This window comes from Electrophorus electricus, chromosome 8, assembly GCF_041902795.1.
Source record: "Electrophorus electricus isolate QZ-2024a chromosome 8, ASM4190279v1, whole genome shotgun sequence".
Taxonomy (NCBI): domain Eukaryota; kingdom Metazoa; phylum Chordata; class Actinopteri; order Gymnotiformes; family Gymnotidae; genus Electrophorus; species Electrophorus electricus.
The window spans coordinates 15,351,361-15,370,765 of record NC_137504.1 but is presented as its reverse complement, the minus strand read 5'-3'; the positions used below and the strand labels follow the sequence as shown (position 1 = coordinate 15,370,765).

General features: G+C 39.6%; 2 protein-coding genes across 7 annotated transcripts in view; both read right to left on the bottom strand.

Moving 5' to 3' along the window:
- Positions 1–64: 64 nt before the first annotated feature.
- LOC145658910 (uncharacterized) lies at positions 65–6,788 on the bottom strand. Of its 2 annotated transcripts, XM_081718634.1 has the most exons (8): positions 6,081–6,788; positions 4,413–4,595; positions 4,202–4,315; positions 3,918–4,031; positions 3,173–3,251; positions 2,015–2,070; positions 1,834–1,919; positions 65–1,358 (listed from the first exon to the last, which is right to left on the bottom strand). In XM_081718634.1, exons 2-8 carry the CDS (start codon positions 4,450–4,452, stop codon positions 1,113–1,115), a joined length of 735 nt encoding a protein of 244 aa, XP_081574760.1. In that variant the 5' UTR covers positions 4,453–4,595; positions 6,081–6,788; the 3' UTR covers positions 65–1,112. The 2 variants fall into 2 exon arrangements, with proteins under 2 accessions (XP_081574760.1, XP_081574761.1); XM_081718635.1 differs by lacking the exon at positions 6,081–6,788 and having other exon boundaries at positions 4,413–4,637.
- Positions 6,789–8,161: 1,373 nt separating this feature from the next.
- Positions 8,162–19,405, bottom strand: part of acsl6 (acyl-CoA synthetase long chain family member 6) — a 45,457-nt gene continuing 34,213 nt past the window's right edge. For 4 of the 5 annotated variants that reach the window (XM_027010986.3, XM_027010985.3, XM_081718631.1 and 1 more), the window contains 19 exons: positions 18,913–19,024; positions 18,401–18,465; positions 17,524–17,625; positions 17,312–17,411; positions 16,866–17,044; positions 16,207–16,239; positions 15,001–15,052; positions 14,045–14,118; positions 13,794–13,871; positions 12,667–12,801; positions 12,158–12,292; positions 11,898–11,993; positions 11,565–11,637; positions 10,498–10,586; positions 10,136–10,252; positions 9,668–9,811; positions 9,453–9,554; positions 9,272–9,343; positions 8,162–9,159 (listed from right to left, as the gene is read on the bottom strand). In XM_027010986.3, coding sequence (XP_026866787.1) covers positions 9,019–9,159; positions 9,272–9,343; positions 9,453–9,554; positions 9,668–9,811; positions 10,136–10,252; positions 10,498–10,586; positions 11,565–11,637; positions 11,898–11,993; positions 12,158–12,292; positions 12,667–12,801; positions 13,794–13,871; positions 14,045–14,118; positions 15,001–15,052; positions 16,207–16,239; positions 16,866–17,044; positions 17,312–17,411; positions 17,524–17,625; positions 18,401–18,465; positions 18,913–19,024 — 1,899 coding nt within the window. In that variant the 3' untranslated portion in view covers positions 8,162–9,018. The remainder of the gene's footprint in view (positions 9,160–9,271; positions 9,344–9,452; positions 9,555–9,667; positions 9,812–10,135; positions 10,253–10,497; positions 10,587–11,564; positions 11,638–11,897; positions 11,994–12,157; positions 12,293–12,666; positions 12,802–13,793; positions 13,872–14,044; positions 14,119–15,000; positions 15,053–16,206; positions 16,240–16,865; positions 17,045–17,311; positions 17,412–17,523; positions 17,626–18,400; positions 18,466–18,912; positions 19,025–19,405) is intronic. The other variant, XM_081718632.1, reaches the window with a different exon arrangement.

Below are 19,405 nucleotides of genomic sequence, written 5' to 3'. Positions count from 1 at the left end.
ATACCATTTAATTATAAATTTCACTAGTTTAAATAACATCGAAAATCTCTAAATATGCAAATAATTCACACAAACCCGCACACTTTAGCCAAAACAAGGCATATCCAAGAATCGATATAAAAAGCACCATTTTTAAAGCCAGATACAAAACAAAATAATGTTCACCATGCACAAAACAAACTACTAAAAAGTACATAGTATTACAAATGTTTTTTTTAATCTTGCTTTTGTAGGCAAATACCTTTTTTATCTTTACAGCAATGTAAAATGTAATAAATTTTAACAGAACATTTCATGGCAATACAGCATATGACTGATTTAACATAGAACAAGAACTGGATTCTACGCTGAAAATGAAAAATACCACAACTCTTAAATCAAACATTTCTCCACTTCAGTCCACTTCTCTGGACTGCCCTTCACATGCTGCTTCCATGAATGCACAGCAGACTTTCTTTTTTCATCCATATGTGCCTGCATATGATGGCCAGAGCTACCCCGAAAGAGATTTGCAAAGTTAATCTTTTTGGAAGGGAAACCTGGCATCTTTATTCTGCTGGTAGATTTCGGCATGGATGTCATTCATCCAGAAACTACTTTTGATTTCCAATTTCATTCTGCATAACTGCCAGTAACAAACAGGGATTTGAGGGCATGAATGATTTGTAATGGTTGCATGTTTACTATAGACAAGGTCGTCCTCTGGTGGCATATGTGAACATTGACTTCTTTGCAGGGCATGAGGTGACGATTCACAGCAAGAAAAATGTAGGAGTGATCGTTCCACCTCCACGTCTGACTCACATGTCCTCGGTCACTGGCAAGTCTGTGAAGGTAATCTAGAGGGAGTGTTAAGAAAAATTGCAAGATAAAAGGTTACTGCAGCACATATTACATTTTCTTTCTACATACTTTGTGTACTACACAGCAGTGGTTTCTCTACGTTCAGTGCAGATAGGCCACAACACTGAAGTTCAAAATATTTTTTGTTTTTCATACCCAGTTGTACTCATCAAAGCCTTTAATAGCAGATGTCCAATTAGATGTGCTGTTTCCAGCACACTACACTGCAATACTGTGGCCTTTTAGACTGGAATCAAGACAGCTGTGCCTTACCACAAACACCTTGTTCCTCCAAAAGAGAGAGACCTGTTTACCAGTTTTGCAGGGAACTGAAAGGTGAATGTCCGTTTCAACCTTTGGAAAAATGCTTCCTTGTCACTTTCGTCAGCGAAGTCAAAAAATTTTGCTGGTTCCAAGGGAGGCTCCTGGGGGATAATCAGCTCCTTCCTCACCCCACTCATGACATTTTCCCTCATTTTACACATGTGACTCTTCTGGACATCACAGGTCAGCCTCTATGGTCCAGATCACAAGAAAAGAAACGCTTCTTACTTTTGCTACTCAAGTCTTGATAATGGAAGTTATTAGTGTACTAACAAGTAGCTGTGGCATTTTCGAACCTTGCACCACCATGAAACCAATTCCCACAGGCCTCGACTATTTAATTCTTGTTGTATTCAACATTTCCACAATATTTCCAAGAGTATTCTGTTGGAAGGAAGCCACAGAGGCTCCAGCAATGAAGAGACCTGAAGCACTTCATGTTGTTTCTGACCCAGACACACCAAATTTGACCCATGAGATAATTATAAAGCCATACATAAGCCAGGTCAGGTGCATCAGAGTTGGAAAAAAAACAAAAATATGCACTCAGTGTACAGAATTCCTGGGAGCAGCCAGAACTCAGATTGAGATGGGCTTTTCTACACATTTATATAACAACCACATGATCAATCTTCATGCATTGGGGGAAAAAAAACATTTAATTACCTTTTTTTTCACAACAGGGGAAAGCACCACTGCTACAATATTTACAGGAGTACTTTCTTCAAATCCAATTGGCTTGATCTCTCTTTCTGCAAGTACAAATTCAGCATTACTATAGACTTCCTGCTGCATATGCCATTTTGCAGTAACATGCATATACTGAGAAAATTGGGAAGGAGAAAACCTGGGGTACTTTTTGACAATCCAAAATTTTTAGATGACCCAGCCAAAGGTGAAAACCTGCGAACAGAAAAAGAAAGAAAAACATTGTCATTCAAAACAGCCATGAACAAGCAAATTCAATGTCCACAGTGTTCAACATTTCTACATTTACGTTACATTTCCATTTAAGGCGTTTGTCAGACGCTCTTATCCACAGCAAGTTACAATTACCAGTTGTTACACAGGTAGGTGATGGTAGTGTTAGGATCCATGCCCAAGGCCACTTTTTGGTATAAGACAGAGCATTGACCAGAGGGGACTAAACACAGGTCCTCCATAATGGAAGCAGTTACCCACTACACTGCTCTACAAGCCAAATTGTACTCAGGTGTTCCCAAGAATGCAAACAATTTTGCTCTCACTGGAAGGGAAGAATGAAAACCTCCTCTACTGCCAAGCAATCCATCAGCCAAACAGTCAAATTCATGGTTGTATGGCCCAATGCTAAGCAGTACTCTGACATACCAGGGAATGCTGCATGACCAGTGGTTTGCAAACATGCAGTGATAAGCAAGTGCAATGTATTTTGATGGACACCATCATTGCTCACTTATGGTGCTATCATGATATGAGGACAGGACCTAGTACACTTAGAACTGGTTAGAATTAAACCAGGGGAAAACAGAGCTATGAGCTCAAATGAAAATAAAAAGCCACTTACACATTGCATACACAGAGACAAACCACTTTATAAGAAACAGACACTGGGTAGGACCCCATTTGTTCTCCAACAAGGCTGTTTTAGCAAGGTTAGAAACAGTCCTTTAAGATTTTGGTCCATGTTGACATCTGTCAGCTCATGCCACAAATCCCTCATCACAATGAGCTTACATGCCATGGAACTAGTTTGGGATGTCATTCATAAGATGGATAAATTGTGATCATAAAAAGAGGCACAGGGTCAGCAACAGAAGTCAGATAGGACATGGGAACAATACTCAATTAGTATCACGGAGTCAAGTGTGTGCCATAAACACAATACACCACCACCAAACACCCTGAACCCAAGGGAGGTTGGGTCCATGAATTCATGCCATATTCTGACCCTCAAATTGAATGATGCAGCAAAAATCAAGCATCATTAGATATAAATCTATAAAAGCACATATGACCTCATTACCCAAGAGGTGACACAGGCTGGGGTGGTGACAGTGAAAAGGACTCTTCTGTAGCTTGTCTGTCAGTTATAGGTGACAGCTCTGTAAGGACAACAGGGAAACTGTTAAACAGATGCAGACTGTGATAAGGCATGTAGGGTGGCCAAGCAACCCAAAACATTGCAAATTAGAAATACCATGCAGAATCATAAAACCTATCTATTGATAACATATGCAAAACATTTTACAAACACATAGGTCAATTATTCACTGCACCATATACCTGTCTGATTAACTTTATTAGTCAGTGTTCTGCTGTGTGCCAACAGTCTTGTACATTCAAACACCAAAGTTCCATATGATTCCAACCCATTTGTGTGTCCTCTGTGGTGTCTGGATTTGCAACATTCCTGATGCTACATGTGTTTTCAGAATTATCGTGTCAATGAATTTGTTTCACATTCGTAAAAATGCAGAATGATTGAATTTACTCTTTACTGAATTCATGAATTGGCACTGCATTGGTATGATGTAGGGCATGTACTGTCATATTGAGAAATATACTGTCATACGGTTTGCAATTTTGCAGCACATTTTTATTTTACAACAAATTCAGTTCTCTCAGCTACCATAGTCATTGCATCATAACACTAAATAACCCTTGCAATCAGGTAACCTCCTCCAAAGCGTTCACATCTCTAGAAAGAAGCATGTAGGCAAAACCTTCAGTTTATATAAATATAGCATTGTTCAGCATAAACGAAATACCAAGAATGGAGGAGAGGTTTGGAGATTTTTGCTTGGCTATATCCACAGCATGGCTGAGATCAAGAAGAGTAGAGTTCCTGACACTGGAGTGGAGCACTTCATCACTCATTAAACCTGTACCCTCATGTCAGGGAAAAAGAAAGGAGGACAATCATTTCCAAGTCTGCAATTATTTCTGGTCTTTATCTAAGCTGCAGTCAAACTGAACTCCAGAATCACAATCTTAAATTGTGTTTTTGATAGCTGAAAAAGTCCCGTCAGTAATAGCAGGGCAGTAACTGTACCGCAAGTATCAGCTTTGCGAACTGTCTCAACGGAGGGAAGCGTCACTTCTGCCTCTGATTCTAAGTCCATACAATCCATTAAGAAGCTGGAAACACCAGAGGGTATAATCATACCTGAATTGCAACAGGAAAAGGCAGCTTTAGACAAGTGCCATCTAACATTTGGGCCCATCAATTTAAAGTATTTAGTATGGAGAGCTTCAAACCGCACTTGTGCTGTCCTGGCAGGAGTCCTTAATACTGGCTGTCATTATGCTCTGGTGGAAACAAGTATGACTTAAGGTGGTGCCTGCAGAGATTAAAGTGTATACTTTATAGGCAGTGTACCTTACAAAGAATTCTCTGTGATTCTGATTGGCCCTCAAAGCATCTTCCAGAATGTGGCTCCTGAACTCTGAAAAAAGAAGTGTATTAAAGAGTACATTGATAAAAATACATATTTTATTTATATAGCACCGCTCTCATTCCTAAGGCAGCTGTAGAAATTAAATACAATCAACCATCCACAACATTAAAACTACTAACAGGTGAAGTGAATAACACTGATTACATCATTATAATCACATCAGTCAGTGGTTGAGATACATTACTGAACAGAACAGTTTTGATAATGTGCTGAAAAAATACAAAATAAGCAAACCTAAGGATGAGAGACTTTGAGACAGGCTAAAGTTTAACGGCTAGACAACTGGATCATATCACTTCCAAAAATGTCAGGTATTATGGGGTGTCCCTTGTATACTGTGGTCAGGATCTACCAAAAGTAGTCCATTGATGGACAACCTGTGAACCCAAACAAAAGCATGGGCATCCAAGGGTCACTGAGTGGGGAGTGAAGGCTAGCCCCTCATCTGTCCATCTCACAGATGAGTTATAAACTGCTGAAAAGGTTCATGCTGGCTATGATAGAAAGATGTCAGCACACACAAGGCATTGTAGCTTGCAGGACATGGGGCCGCATATCCACAGACTGGTCAGAGTGATGACCCCTGTCCACCACTAAAAGCAAACATGAGCATTAGAACACTGGGGTAATGGGGTAAGGGGGAGGGGGGGGGTTGTGACATGGTCTGATGAATCACATGTGTTTGTTTTTTTTTTTTGGGGGGGGGGGGGGGGGGGCTAGCCCCTGTCCATTCTGTAGTACCAGGAGCATGTACATCACAAGCCGGCAGAGGTCGTGTGATACTCTGGGCAATATTCTGCTAGGAAACCTTGTGTCAAGTGATGTCATTTTGACATGCACAACATGCCTAAACAATGTTGCAGATCATGTACACCTCTTCATGGCACTAGAATTCCCTAGTTTTCCCTCAGCAGAATAATGCACCATGCCACAATGCAAAGATTGTTCAAGAATGATTTGAGGAACACAACAAAGAGCTCAAGGTGTTGACCTGACCTCAAAATTCCCAAGACTTCAGTGAGATGTGCTTGAAAAACTAGCCCAATACAGAGGCCACACCTCACAATTTTCAAGACTGGATGGATCTTGGATCTACTAACATCTTGGTGCCAGATAAAATCTCTGAAGGTGTCCAGTTTTGTGGCATCCCTGCCTTGACGGATCAGAGCTGTCTGGAGGCACAAGAGGCACCTAAAGAACATTAGGCAGGTGGTTTTAAGGCTGATCAGTTTATATACATAGGGGGAGGGGCGAAAGAACAGGAATCTGGGTGAGAAGAAGAGTTAAAGTAGGGTGAGGTGGGCTGTGAAAGTATGAATCTAAAAAATGAAGGGTTTACAAGAAAATTAAAAGAATATGAAGTATTATGAAATTAATGTGATTTTAATGGTTCATTAATAAATAATAGAGTAATATTCAAAACCTTGGGCTATTAGTCTAATTAAAGGGAATTAATCAAGAATAGCTTCTTACCTCTCTTGGTTAAAATCCGCTTCACTTACAGGAGGCAATGCACGGCCGAGACACTTACTCCAACTTTTTGTGTGTAAATATGATTTCAGATCTATTAAATCAGATCATCAAGAATTGGCCAGAGTCAAACTTCATATTTCGAACAGAACACAGAGCTTGGTTAGTCTCACCAAAGTCACAGAAGCTAAAGATACGTCAGCAAAGGACAGCTAGCTAGAGTTTCACACAAGATAAGATCTATGGCATATAGTTATCTATTATTTAATATTTTCAATTGGAGCAAAAAGGCATTTGTGAATCTTCAGCTAGTATAACTAAAAATCTATGCGGTGAAGAATGACACGTCTGTCTCGTCAGCATCTCACACATGCTAGCTAGCTTTTAGCTAGCATTGCCAGCCAGCTAACCAGCTAGCTAACCTAACTAGCTAGTTTAGCTATCCTATATAAAGTCTACGCACGAGAGGGCCTCATTGGAGTTACGCAGCGCCTGCCCCTCGAATTGCAAGCTGCAATGATTCTTTTTCCTTTTGAATCTGCCGCTCTGTTTTTACTTGTGCGTGTATATCGTTTCTGTCTGCCCATTTTAAATGACAATTTTTCTTTTCCTCGTAAAAACGGCCAAACTCTTTTTCGTATTTATATAACTCCAGCCAGAATACGCCGTGTGATTGGCGGAAACTTGTGATCAACACTCCTTAGTGCCTCCCATATTAGCATTCACACAAGTTGCCGAGCCACCGATCATAAATTGCCGATTGATCAACAAGTCGTTATACTTTGTAAGACACAGGAATGGAGCTAGCTACATAGCTAGCTATTGTTTACTGTCATTACCTATTGTTTATTTAGCCACGTTTATGATATAATTTTCGCACCATGGATTATTCGTGTTGTTGAGTGTAATGATGTAAAGGAATTTTGCCAGTCACAAGGCAGTGATATAATTTCAATTCAATTTCAACAGAAGACATTCCTCGCTGCTGTTTTGAAATTTAAGGGCTTCGTGATTACTCAATTTAACAGAGAACTATATCTGAAACTGTCATTTTGTTCACAGCAGTTTAATGGTTTAATTTTTTTTTTGTTTAGTTTAATAAATGATTTAGGTAGTTACTGATCAACCCTACATGGCACTTATGAAGTATTCAATTATACTTACAGTGCTCAGACCAGCATGTGGGATTGAGTTTGTGACTAATCACTGTAAAATACAAAATTGTTTTCTGTTCAAACTGTTGTGTTGTTACTTTACCCATGTGTGCTGGATTATTGTCATCCTGCCAGAGGCCTGGAATTCCCTTATAGGCCTACTGTTTGGAATCCTCTCATTAATTATAAACCATCTGGGTCCTGAGACAGCAAAGCAGCCCTCATCTATCCACATTTCCGTCCATCACATTTTGTGGTTGGGCGGAGGTTTTTACGTTTAGTGCAATACAGTAATTTACATGCAATGTTTCCAAATATAGTTGTTTTTATATTTGTTGTTTGGATTATACATCATACATGTGATCTGATCTTTGTAGAACAGCCAGTCCAAAGCAGCATAGCAACAGTGTTAAATTTTGTTGTTGCCTAACTGGACACATGAAGGCCAAAATCTTTGGAAATCCTTTTGTAACACCTTGCTGTTATATTACTATCACCTTTTATTTTGAAGTCCGCTAAAAATGTCTTTTTATTAGCTAATGGGACACCAACTATCATGCTTTTTTCATTAATGACCTTAATTTCTTTGTGTACATCTTCAATAGCACCCTAACTTTTAACTATAGATGTTGCTGACTATATCAAATGAGAAGAAATCATGAGTGATCCTGACTGTAGTGACACATTTTGCATTGTAATGTATAAACATTTAGTAGTCATTTGATAATGAAATTACTATTATGTCCTGATGCATGTAATGATAGCGACCTTTTCTGTATTTGTCCACGTGAATTGGGAATTATTGCTTTCCATTATATTATTAATGGCTGAAAATACAGTAAAGAAAGATAATAATTGTACACATCTTATATGTTGATCTGACTTTCTGCATTACTTCAGAAAACGGAATACATTTTAAAAATGAGACAGTTAAAACCTTAGCAGTTTCTTTTTATTTTGTCCCCATCCATACCCCCTTAAATACAAAGATATAGTACTGATTCATTCAACAGTTGATTATACTTTTTTTCACTACACGCAAAAATCCATTCAAACCATCACTTTAATGTTTACATCTAGTTTTCATCAGTATGTACACTATCTTTTTAAACTTTGGAATGGAAAGAAACTGAAAAGCCAAACATTTGACAGTTCCAAATCTCTAAGTCAATGGCATGCTCACTTGTTTAGAGTGAACAAATGTAATAGACCATAGCTATCTAGCTATCTAGCATTAAAGCAATTTATCTTGTGACCAGTGGTTGCTCTGTGTGTTTATGTGCCTTATATGTATGTTTGTGTGTCTTTTGATGGCCTGTAAAACCTGGGAATCTCAAGCAAGAACTGTCCCAGTGAGTGTCGGGCACACAACATGCATTGTCTTTTGTTTTGGGGTTTTTTTTTGTTTTGTTTTTTGTTTTTTACCCTAACAAAAGTTTCACCTGCAACAGTATACAAAAACACAAAGATGAAAGGTAAATTTGCAATGCATGTTCAGTCTGTAACAAAAAAAAAATGAAGGAAACAAGCATGCTAGTTGGGGCAGCTACTGCTTTTGTTGGGGGGACAGTTTTGGTTGTAGCTATGCCACTTTTCTCAAAGGCACAACGACTTTTGATGACCGTCCAAGCAACTGAGTGTGTGTTCCATCTCAAAATGTATGGCTCATTCTGCATGCTTTGTGTCAGCTAGGGGTTTGGATGAGGGACTTTTAAGGACAAACGGATAATTATCGCCAATGTCACTACAAAAAAGTCCTCTGCCTTTGTTTGGTGATGAGAAAACGTTTACATTGAGATGTTGTTGTACAGCTGTTCGATCTCCAGCTTGAAATATTCCTTCAGCTCTGACCGCTTGGCTTTTAACGTGGGGGTCAACAATCCATTTTCTATGGAAAACATCTCACTATGAATGTAAATATCCTTTACCTGTAGATAAAATTACACATTTTTATGAGATTCTTTTGTACTTTTTTTTTTAGCTATGAGAACACAACAATCTCATGCACACAATGGCAAGGCTTTTCAGTTACACATTCACCTGCTCAAATGAATGGAGGCCACTGGCTTTGCCCAAGCGAACCATGTCATCCAAGATGGCTTTCTTTAACTCCTTTACAAACAAGTGTAGAAAGGATGTTACTAGAAACATCTGTTATAGCATGAAATGAAACACAGAAGAACGCACATGACGTGTCACACATGTTTTGCATAGCACTTACCACATTTTTACACAGGTCATCATAGCATCCACCAATGCCCTTTTTCTGTGCCCATGAGGGCATCACTTCAGGATCTGGAACCACTATCCCAATTAAACAAGACTGTTGGGAAAGAAATTGAAGCAACACCAAAATTACCTTTATGATGGCAAATACAGCCTGCTCAGATTCTGATATTACGATAATGGCTACTACTTCTGACAGAGAGCGCCAACCTGCAGGCTATCTCCATGAACGTAGAGCTGGGCCACAGGCTCGCTGCGGATGTAGATGTTCTCAATCTTCTCAGGAGAAATGTACTCACCCTGGGCCAGCTTAAAGATGTGCTTCTTCCTATCTATGATTTTTAGTGTGCCATTCTGTCATAGGACGACGAGAACAGTTAATTTGGAATGCAGCTTAGGAAGTTAGCAATGTCTCATTGTCATAATGCAAGACTGTCAGGACAAATAAACATTTAAATCACTTCTACTCTGGTAAGAGAATGTAGAAGTGAAAAGTGAATGAACACAGACACAGGGAAGTGCATGTTACAAAGTGCCAAGATATAAGATAAACATTAAATGATAAATTATTTCCATCTTGGTTTAAAGCAAAATATAATGTGATGCTCAAGAGTTGGTACATTAATGATGTGTAACTATCACAACTGATATGAAAAGCATCTTGTAAAACAAACATACAGGTAACCATTTTCCAATGTCTCCTGTGTGGAGCCACCCATCAGAATCCAGGGTCTCTGCTGTCTTAACCGGGTCTTTCAGATAGCCCTTAAAAACATTTGCACCTTTTACGCACACCTGCAATTCAAGAAGAATGTTTCTGAGAAAAATTAAATATAAAATATAAATGAAAATATATTATCCCTGGATTATCCCAGAGTGCAAAATGTCAAATGAAGACAAAAAAGGTGAGCATATGTTGAATGTGCTAATGCAAATGTTAAGTGAGTTGCTTATCTGTTTTTTCAGGTTCAGTCCAGAACAAGTGCAAATGATTTGAGATCTGAGGTATTTCAAGTTATTGGTATGACATTGTGACATACCTCCCCTTCTCCTTTTGAAGCAAAATAGTTCTTCTCTGGCACATCCGCAAGTTTAATGAGGTTGCAGGGCAGGGGTGCACCCACATGCCCTATAAACCAAAGAGAAAAGAATAAGAACATATTATCAGAAAAACATAGTGCCCCAAACGATGTGTGTGTGTGTGTGTGTGTGTGTGTGTGTGTGTGTATATATATATACATATCCAACTACATATATCAGAAAATCAATTACATTCACTTCGAAACACATTTGTAAATATTGCATCAACGTTGGCCACAAGGGGGAACAAGTGATTTGTTATTATTAGTTATCTCTGTCATATTTCTGAAGCAAAGGTTTAATGTAAGATCATAACTATAAATATATATATATATATAGCATAGCTATAGCATAGCTTGAAAATTTTGTACAAAACACAGTAAAGCACATTATTTATTACTAACTTCACATGTAAAGATAACATATCAGTTTCTAAGGAAAATACTATATAGCTATTTACACAATATACAAAGGGGAAAAACATTCTTCATGAGGCCAGTAGGAAACACTGGTGACCATTATATGTAACCAAACATCTTGCTGGACACTTTTAACTATCAAAAACCTGTATAAAAAGTGTCTTGTAATGACACTGGCCTTGTGTCACAGGGCTGAAGTATGACTGTCCTCTGACCCATGTGGCAGGACTGCCTGAGCTTTTCTAGCTGAAGAAAGCAACCATCTTGTAGATAACTCAGCTGCCATCTTATATATACCTCTTATTACCTGAGTACTGACACTAATAAGCTTGTATGGCTGTGGTGCAATTTTGCAGATAGCTGTGTAAACATCAACAGCATATTGTCTTCTGTAGTGAGAAGGTTTTTTCTCACCCTCTGAAAGAGGAACTGTTTAACTCAGCCATCTGCTGTGCTCAGCTCAGTAAGACCAGAACTGCACCACTGTGTGAAAGAAGGTCCCCAGCATGGCACATAAAAAAGAGCCTTCTCAGCAAGTACATCCATGGGGGTGGTGGGGGATGGTGCATCTGCTATTTTTTTCATGAGAAATTCCAAGCAAGGTTTACCTGAAGTCCAGTCACCGGGGGTGGTGAATGTGCAGCCAGCTGTGCATTCCGTCTGACCATAGGCCTCATACACCTATGCTCAATCAACATACACACACACACATGGCAGAAGTATACACATATGGGACAGGGAAGAAAATTAATTTGAGGAAGTTCGAGATAAAGATCAATAGTACGTTTGAGTTTTTGGTGTATGCACATGTGGGTATATGTGTGCCCATATATGTCTAAATGTCTGCATATCTGCGTGTGTGTGTGTGTGTGTGTGTGTGTGTGTGTGTGTGTGTGTGTGTGTGTGTGAGTGTGTGTGTATGTATGTGTGTGCGTGCTCACCTGGCAGCCCAGAGCTGCTCTGAGGAAGCTGAGCACAGTTGGGGAGGTGGGCGCGGCACCTGTTATGATCATGCGAAGCCTTCCGCCTAAACTTGCCTATGAACACACCCAAATCAAGTCCCACCACAAAGCACTCATTTAGTTAGGTCATGCTCAAACCTGCACACCCACTCACAATTGCACAGCTAACTGTCTAAGCAGTCACTTCAGATCTACATAATCGGGATGTAGTACAGACACAAGGAAACACTGGCACACACCTGAATCTTGCTGAAGAAGATCTTGTCCCAAATGCTGTCACTGCGTATGATGCCGCTGCTGACCTCACCTCCTTTTCTTTTCGCGGCGAAGTTGAGAAGCCAGCGCTTCATTGGGTTATTGGCCTGACTGAAGATCTGAACACACACCAAGAAAGAACCACGATCATCCTTCTATCCATCCATTTCTGTGTGTGTTTTGTTTGGATCATGTTTTTTGTTTTTTTTTCACTTTGAGTGTTTTCTTAGCACAACAAAAAGACACAGGAATTTGCACGTGTCAAAGACTCTGACTATGACCAGGTCACAGAGAACAGAGACTGGCTGGTTTCACACATGCTGCTGTGAAGCGCTTCCTGTCTGCACCAACCAAGCACGCTTTGACAGCATGCACCCAGGGACCTGAGGTGGCAGAACCAAGCATGCTTTGACAGCATGCACCCAGGGACCTGAGGTGGCAGCTGCAGTTTCCAAGGGCTGTGCTGCTTGGGCCCCATCATCCTGTCTCTCACCTTGTCGTACATGCGGTTCAGAAGGCGAGGAACCACAGGGAAGATCGTGGGTCTAAGGGCTTTCATATCTTCTGACAGGAGACGTATATCGCCCTGGAAAAAGCCGATCCTCCCACCATGGCAGTATACCACTGACTAAAGACGTGTGCACACACACACACACACACACACACACACACACACACACACACACACACACACACACACACACACACACACACACACACACACACACATTTAATCATAAGCAAGGTCTAGTTTAAAGAAAAACAGCTCTCTCAAAGCATTAGTGATAGTAGAGGAAAATCTTTCTATCTGTGCATGGCCGCTTATCAATTTGAGTTGGGCCATGTTGGCTCTGTTAGCCCAGAACAGGAGCAGGAAGGTCTCGTGTGGTAGTGGGAACATTTGAGGACGTTAAAGTTTTACAGGAAGTGAAAAGTCAGTCGGTTTCCTGGTATTCGTGTGTGTGTGTGGGGGGGGGGGGGGGGCTCTGTGTGTGTGTGTGTGTGTGTGTGTGTGTGTGTGTGTGTGTGTGTGTGTGTGTGAGCTTGTTTTCATGTAGTTTCTACAGGACAAAAAACGTCTTAACTTCAGAAACACCAGAGAAATGCTGGAGTAACCTGTAACTTGGTAGTCCCATCAAATATAGATAAAGAGATTAAAGATAAAAAGAGCAAACACATTTCTATTTGCTTACTGAGATTAGGATTAATGTTTCATTTTGGTTTAGGCTTAGTAAATTACATTTGGTTTATATATCAATGTTTACATATATATATATATATATATATATATATATATATATATATATATAGTGCATGTATTTGTGTGTTCTGTATCCATGGAGTGTATGACCTGTTACCTTTGCTTATGATCAACACCCCCTTTTGCAAGTTTTCATTTATACTTTTATGACTCAATTTTATACATTAATTTTATGCCGCAAACAGTGAAAAATATGTGTGTATGTGGTGGGGGATTTGCTTCTCATTGGCTCTAGGCCTTCAGTTAAAGACTAAGGTAATAAGAGAGTACTCAAAAAATCTGTGTCATCGAAGAAGACCATTTATTTGTTTCATACCCACTACCCTTAAACACATACTTAACATCTTGCCACAGGTTACCTCAATGAGCCTCTCAAACATGTGGGCCAGTGGCAGGAAGGAAATGAGGACATCGTCTTGATTTGGAAAGATGACTTTCTGCAAAGATGCACAACAGACAGTGACAGTACTTAAACTGGGTCACCCAAAAATATGTAAACAAAGTATTCTTTCCTTCAAACAAATGTTTATCTTCCCTCACTACCACCTAAATGCCCATCAGAATGAGCCAAACTTGCTTCTCACATTGTTTATCAGGCTGTCTGACTTACATCAGTTACTTTTATAAAACCGGAGAAATCAGCAACAACATTCCCGTGTGTAAGCATCACGCCCTTTGGATTTCCTGAAAGGACAACACACAAACACACATGCATTTTATCACTACATTAGACATAAAAAGCTATGAAATGTCCTGTTTGTTATAAACAAACATTCCCAAGTATAAGTAATTACTAGATTATGTAACTTTGATCAGGCCAGGCTCATGTGGGGATGGAAATGATCTGCTTCCCTGCTTATGTCAGTCAGACATTTAGAAGATTCCTGAGGAAACCAAAAATTCATAGCTCCTTTACAGAGGGACTGAAGTGCCGTGCACGTCTTGCCTGGTGCCTGGATTTGCATCTCATAAAGATGGGAGAAAGGCAAGAAGCCAAGTCAGGCTAGGTTTCAAAATAAGGCCCTTAAAGCCAGGGAGCAGTACCCAGGAGAGACAACAGCTTTTGGGTTAGCTCATCTCAAAGGGGAGCCAAACGTCAGCCAATTCCTACATAGAAAGAGTATTCTCTTTGAAGGTGATGATGTCAATGAGCTGACATGTGATTTTGACACGAGATGTTGTTCTTGTGTGTTTGTGTGTGTCAGCCCTCGAAGTAGACACAATGCAGCAGGACACAATGCAGGAAAGCAACAATTAAAGAGGTCACCCATAGTGAAAGAAACATTGCTTCATCCATTATAATGACCAAAATAATAACATCCCTTCAAATAATAGAAAGAATAGTAATCACAATAAGCCTGCTCATCTCAGCTCTTATTCTTACGTTTAGTGGGTTGAACATACACAGATATTAAAATTATTCCAATGTGATAAAAGATATATGCCTGGAAGAATCCAGAAACAAAAGGTCACATTCTCACTTCCTTAATCACACCAGCTGCTGTATACTGACAAGGGAAGAATATGGCTTGTCTGTCCCAGGCTACTATACAAAAGCTGGCTCACCTGTTGTACCGCTGGTGAAACAGACAATGGAAAGGTCTTCTGGTCGAGGAGGCTGTGTGAACAAACATGATGATATAATTTACTAGCAAACAGCGAATGAAAAAAGCACATATAAACGAACATATATAAAACACAGCGTGACTAGAGTGACTGGCATGACTGGCGTGACTGGCGTTACTGCGGCTGCTCAGCACTTTCCCTGCAGTAGGGATTTGTACTTTCCCCATAATAAAGGACATGTATGGTTAAAAATGCATATTTAAAATTAACGTTTACATTTATAGCATTTAGCAGATGCTCTTGTCTAGAGTGACTTACAATAGTGTTTAGTTGTCTCCATGGAAGAAATCTTTATACTAGTGTATTAGGCCTATGTATAAGGATACCATTAAGCTAGAACCCTGTCAGAGAGGGAAAAAAGGTGAAGGAATGGTCATCATGGGTCAGTCAAGTACTGCTTGAAAAGGTGGGTTTTATGCCTACATTTGATGACAGCGTAGTATAATAGAGAATAAGGTAAGCAAAAATAATATTTATAAATGATCAAGTGATTTGTGATTTACTCAGTAAAAATTGATGGAGTCTCTTTTTTTTTGTCAATAGCTGTTGTACTATTGGACAGGTAAGCTGGATTCAGACTTAGCTCTTAAAGTTTTCTATTTACTAGCTGCCATGTTACAGCTATGCTGGATGTGCTCTATTGAAAAGGAAGTCAGTTGGATGGAAGCTCTCAAGGAAGTGAGCCGATTACACGATGCAAGGGCCTTTGGACCCGTGCCTTCAACAATGACTCAGACGGCTTTCCGCTTTCAGCTTTGGGTTTGTTGAACGTGGAAGAGCAGCTCCCTATCTGAGTGCTTACAGGAGCTTTCCAACAAGAATTTCACCCACAAACCTCTACAGCATTAGACAGAGGACAAGACTATTCATTTTCAGTTTTTTCCTAACCTTAAATGATGCCATAAACTCGTGAGTCTCAAGCTAACTGACTTCATTGTATTTACACATTCTTAGTCCTTAATAATATCAGGGTAATTATTTCATAAATTGTTCTGTGATTAGGGCCAATTATAATATGTGTCCCCAGAAACCACTGCTCAGAATATCAGAAAAATTGTGGATGTGCCATACAATTACAATTACAAATAAAAGTCTGATCAGAAAAAGCATTCACACCTGGGTCGTGATGCATTCACTATTACTCACCATTGGTTTTCTGTAATGCTCTCGACCTAAGGCCTGAAGATAACAAAGCCATATAAACAGATAACATTTTTGCATTACCATCTCAATGGTGACAATCTGTACAGGGAGTAAGATAAAATATTCATCATGGAATTTTAACTATGGAAACAGTAGGTAAAGCAATTAACACAACAAGACTGCTATCCAAGAGGGGCGATCTAAGTGTGGAACTGGTTTAGATAATAGCTTTTAGCAGCATTATTTTCCAGTGCCATCTTTAGTAAATGTAAAGGCATGTTTCATTTTATCATGCATAACTTTGTAGTTCTTTTATGGTTTGTCCTGCATGCAAACCTTGCTAGATACACTTCCAAAGAACAGCTACAGAACTTAAGTATTTATGTACACACACATACATACACACACCCACGCACACGTGATATAATTTACAGGCATACAGGCTTTTACATGCTTATCTGCATCAAGAACATTTAGGCTCATAGTTGTTATGCATTTTTACTCTCAAACCTATCAGAGTAGTCAAAGGTTTGCTACGAAAGATCCAAAAATCGAAAGTCATCCGTACAGTCTGTTGCATGCACAGTGTGAGACAACCTAAAATGGAGGATTTAAATCTGCTACAGTCATTCATCTGGCACTGTCTGTGGCTTTTACTGTACCTCAACGTCTTTCATGGCCTGAATGTGGACGCCGCAGTTTTCGCCATGCTCCATGAGCTCCGGGCCAAAAGGGTCCATGAGGATGATTGTCTTCAGGCCAGGCGTCTCCTGTCTCTCCACGTTTCCCAGCAGCACCTCTGCCTTCTCAGGCTTATCGCAGATCACCGTAGAGATATCCGCTAAGGAGACACACAGCAGGGTCTCATTTGGCCCATTTTAGTGATGTGTACACTGAAGAATTGTTAATAAAAAGAAGTCCCTCAAATCCAGCCAGCTGGGATAGGTGGCAGGAAACAGGGATGTCAGAATTGGGAGGCTCTGCTACAACTTTTCACCCTCTCATTGTTGTTTACATTTGCCTTGAACATCTCTTTTATACTTTTCATGTGTTTTAAGGGTTTGATGCATTAATAAATAGATAATAAGATAATAGCAAATATTCTTACCAATGTTGATAATGTATCGAATAGCATTAGGCCCAAGTGTGTCATAAAGTGGTACCACCACCATAGAGTAGGTGTAACACGCAAGCTCGGATATTATCCACTAACATGCCAGAGAAAGAGAAAGGAAAACAGAAGCAGTCTTTTGTTAATTTCTTTTGGCAAACATTGCAAACATTGTTCACACTGCACTCCTATGACTAGAGACCTCTCACCTCTGGCCTGTTCTGTGCAAACACACCGATGAATTGGTCTTGATTGGGTAGGCAGCCCTGAGACAGTAAACCGGACCCCAGATGTTCTGCTCGGGTCGTGACCTGCAGGTAGAGTGGGAAACCATGGGATGGGCCAATGAGCAAGAAGCCATTTCATCTGCTAAGCAAACTGAAATGTGCTAGAATTGGGGTCAACAGCAGACCAGCAGAGATCCAATACACATTGTATAATGTACATTAAACTCAGATCAGCAGAAATCAATACACACTGTATAACATACATTAAATGCAGACCAGCAGAGATCCAATACACACTGTATAACATCGATGTTAAATGCAAGAAGTGCTTTCTGTTTTTGCCTTTTCTAAGAAAGAGGTAGCAGTACTCGTCTTACTTGCACTCTGACTCATATACTTTAAAATGTATACCCTATAATAAAAAGAAATCATACATTATACACAATACAAAAAACATCCATTGCTAAATCCTAGATTAAAAAAAAAAAAGTGCTGCATATATAGTGTAGTATATAGTGCAAAAAAGAGGAATATAAAATACCTTTGGAGTACATACATTCTTATAAATTATGAATTACTGATAATTACTTATAGAACCTAACATTTAGCTACACTTTACCAGATTACCAAATTGTTCTGCCAACTCCTTCATGAACTTATGCAATACTTCACCAAGTTCAGGCTAACTCATCTGCAGCACATACAAATGGCACACTGACTCCTAACTGAGCAGAATTTGAACCTGTTTCATTAATAGTAGGAAAACTTGTTTCCTGTCCAGTACTGGGGTCATGTCTATAACCTTAGCATGTTTAAGCAATCAAATCTAATTGTGTTTGTCTTTTGTATGCTCACTCACCTCTTTATAAGACAGCCATTTATAAGGCTGGTTGGGGAGACGAGACCCTAAACACGGACCGTTACCTGAGGAGCCAATATCATAAACCAGAGTTAAGTCAAGCAAGACCAAGTCAATGATTTCTAAATGAAGCCCTGGAGATGGGTGGTGCCACCTCCTGCAGTGCTTGTGACAACAGGATTTTCACACATATTTGCATTTCACTGACCCTGACCATTTCTCCTTGTATTAATAAGCACAAAACCCCACAGCTTTTGTAAACATGCACACACTTTGTTAAGTGATTGTGGTATTTTGATTAGCTTTCATATAGAAATGAATTGAAGCCACATAAACCATGATCATATGTGAAAGGTGCACGTAGCAATAGAGAACCTAGTAATAAAGAAAGGTGCTTCTCACCTAGTAATAAATAATTGGATTAAAGAACAGAAATATCCCAAAAACAATTTCTCATGACCTACAGAGGCCTTTTAAGTCATGCATATTATCCTGGATTTCTCAGGACTCACCAGATACGTGGAGGCCTCGCTGGAAAGCCTCGTACAAGGTTTTGGCATCTTCGTGGTAATGTGTGAGCAGCTTGGCACTGTCACCCAGCATAGATCGGCAGCCGCCACCCTCCTTTTAAAAAACACAGAGGGCAAAATCTTTATATATATATATATATATATATATACATATATATACATATCAACATATTCACCATTCCCATCTGTTTCTTATTTACAACCTTATGAAAGTGCCAGAGCTCCTTCACTTATCTTAATGAGTGTATGTCTGTGCGAACAGTTAGCAAGGTTGACACATTGCCCTTTAATCTGTAATCTGTAGCTGTATTTAATATATGGCTGTTTAACCATTACATTTACAGGAATCAAAATGGTAAAATACTGGCACTTTTTTAGTGTGGTCCCTTCATTTTTGTTTGTTTCTAGCCTTCTTCTGTTAGGTTTGCATTCCTTTTTTTCCAGTGCTCCTCCTGCCCATCCTCAGATATGGACT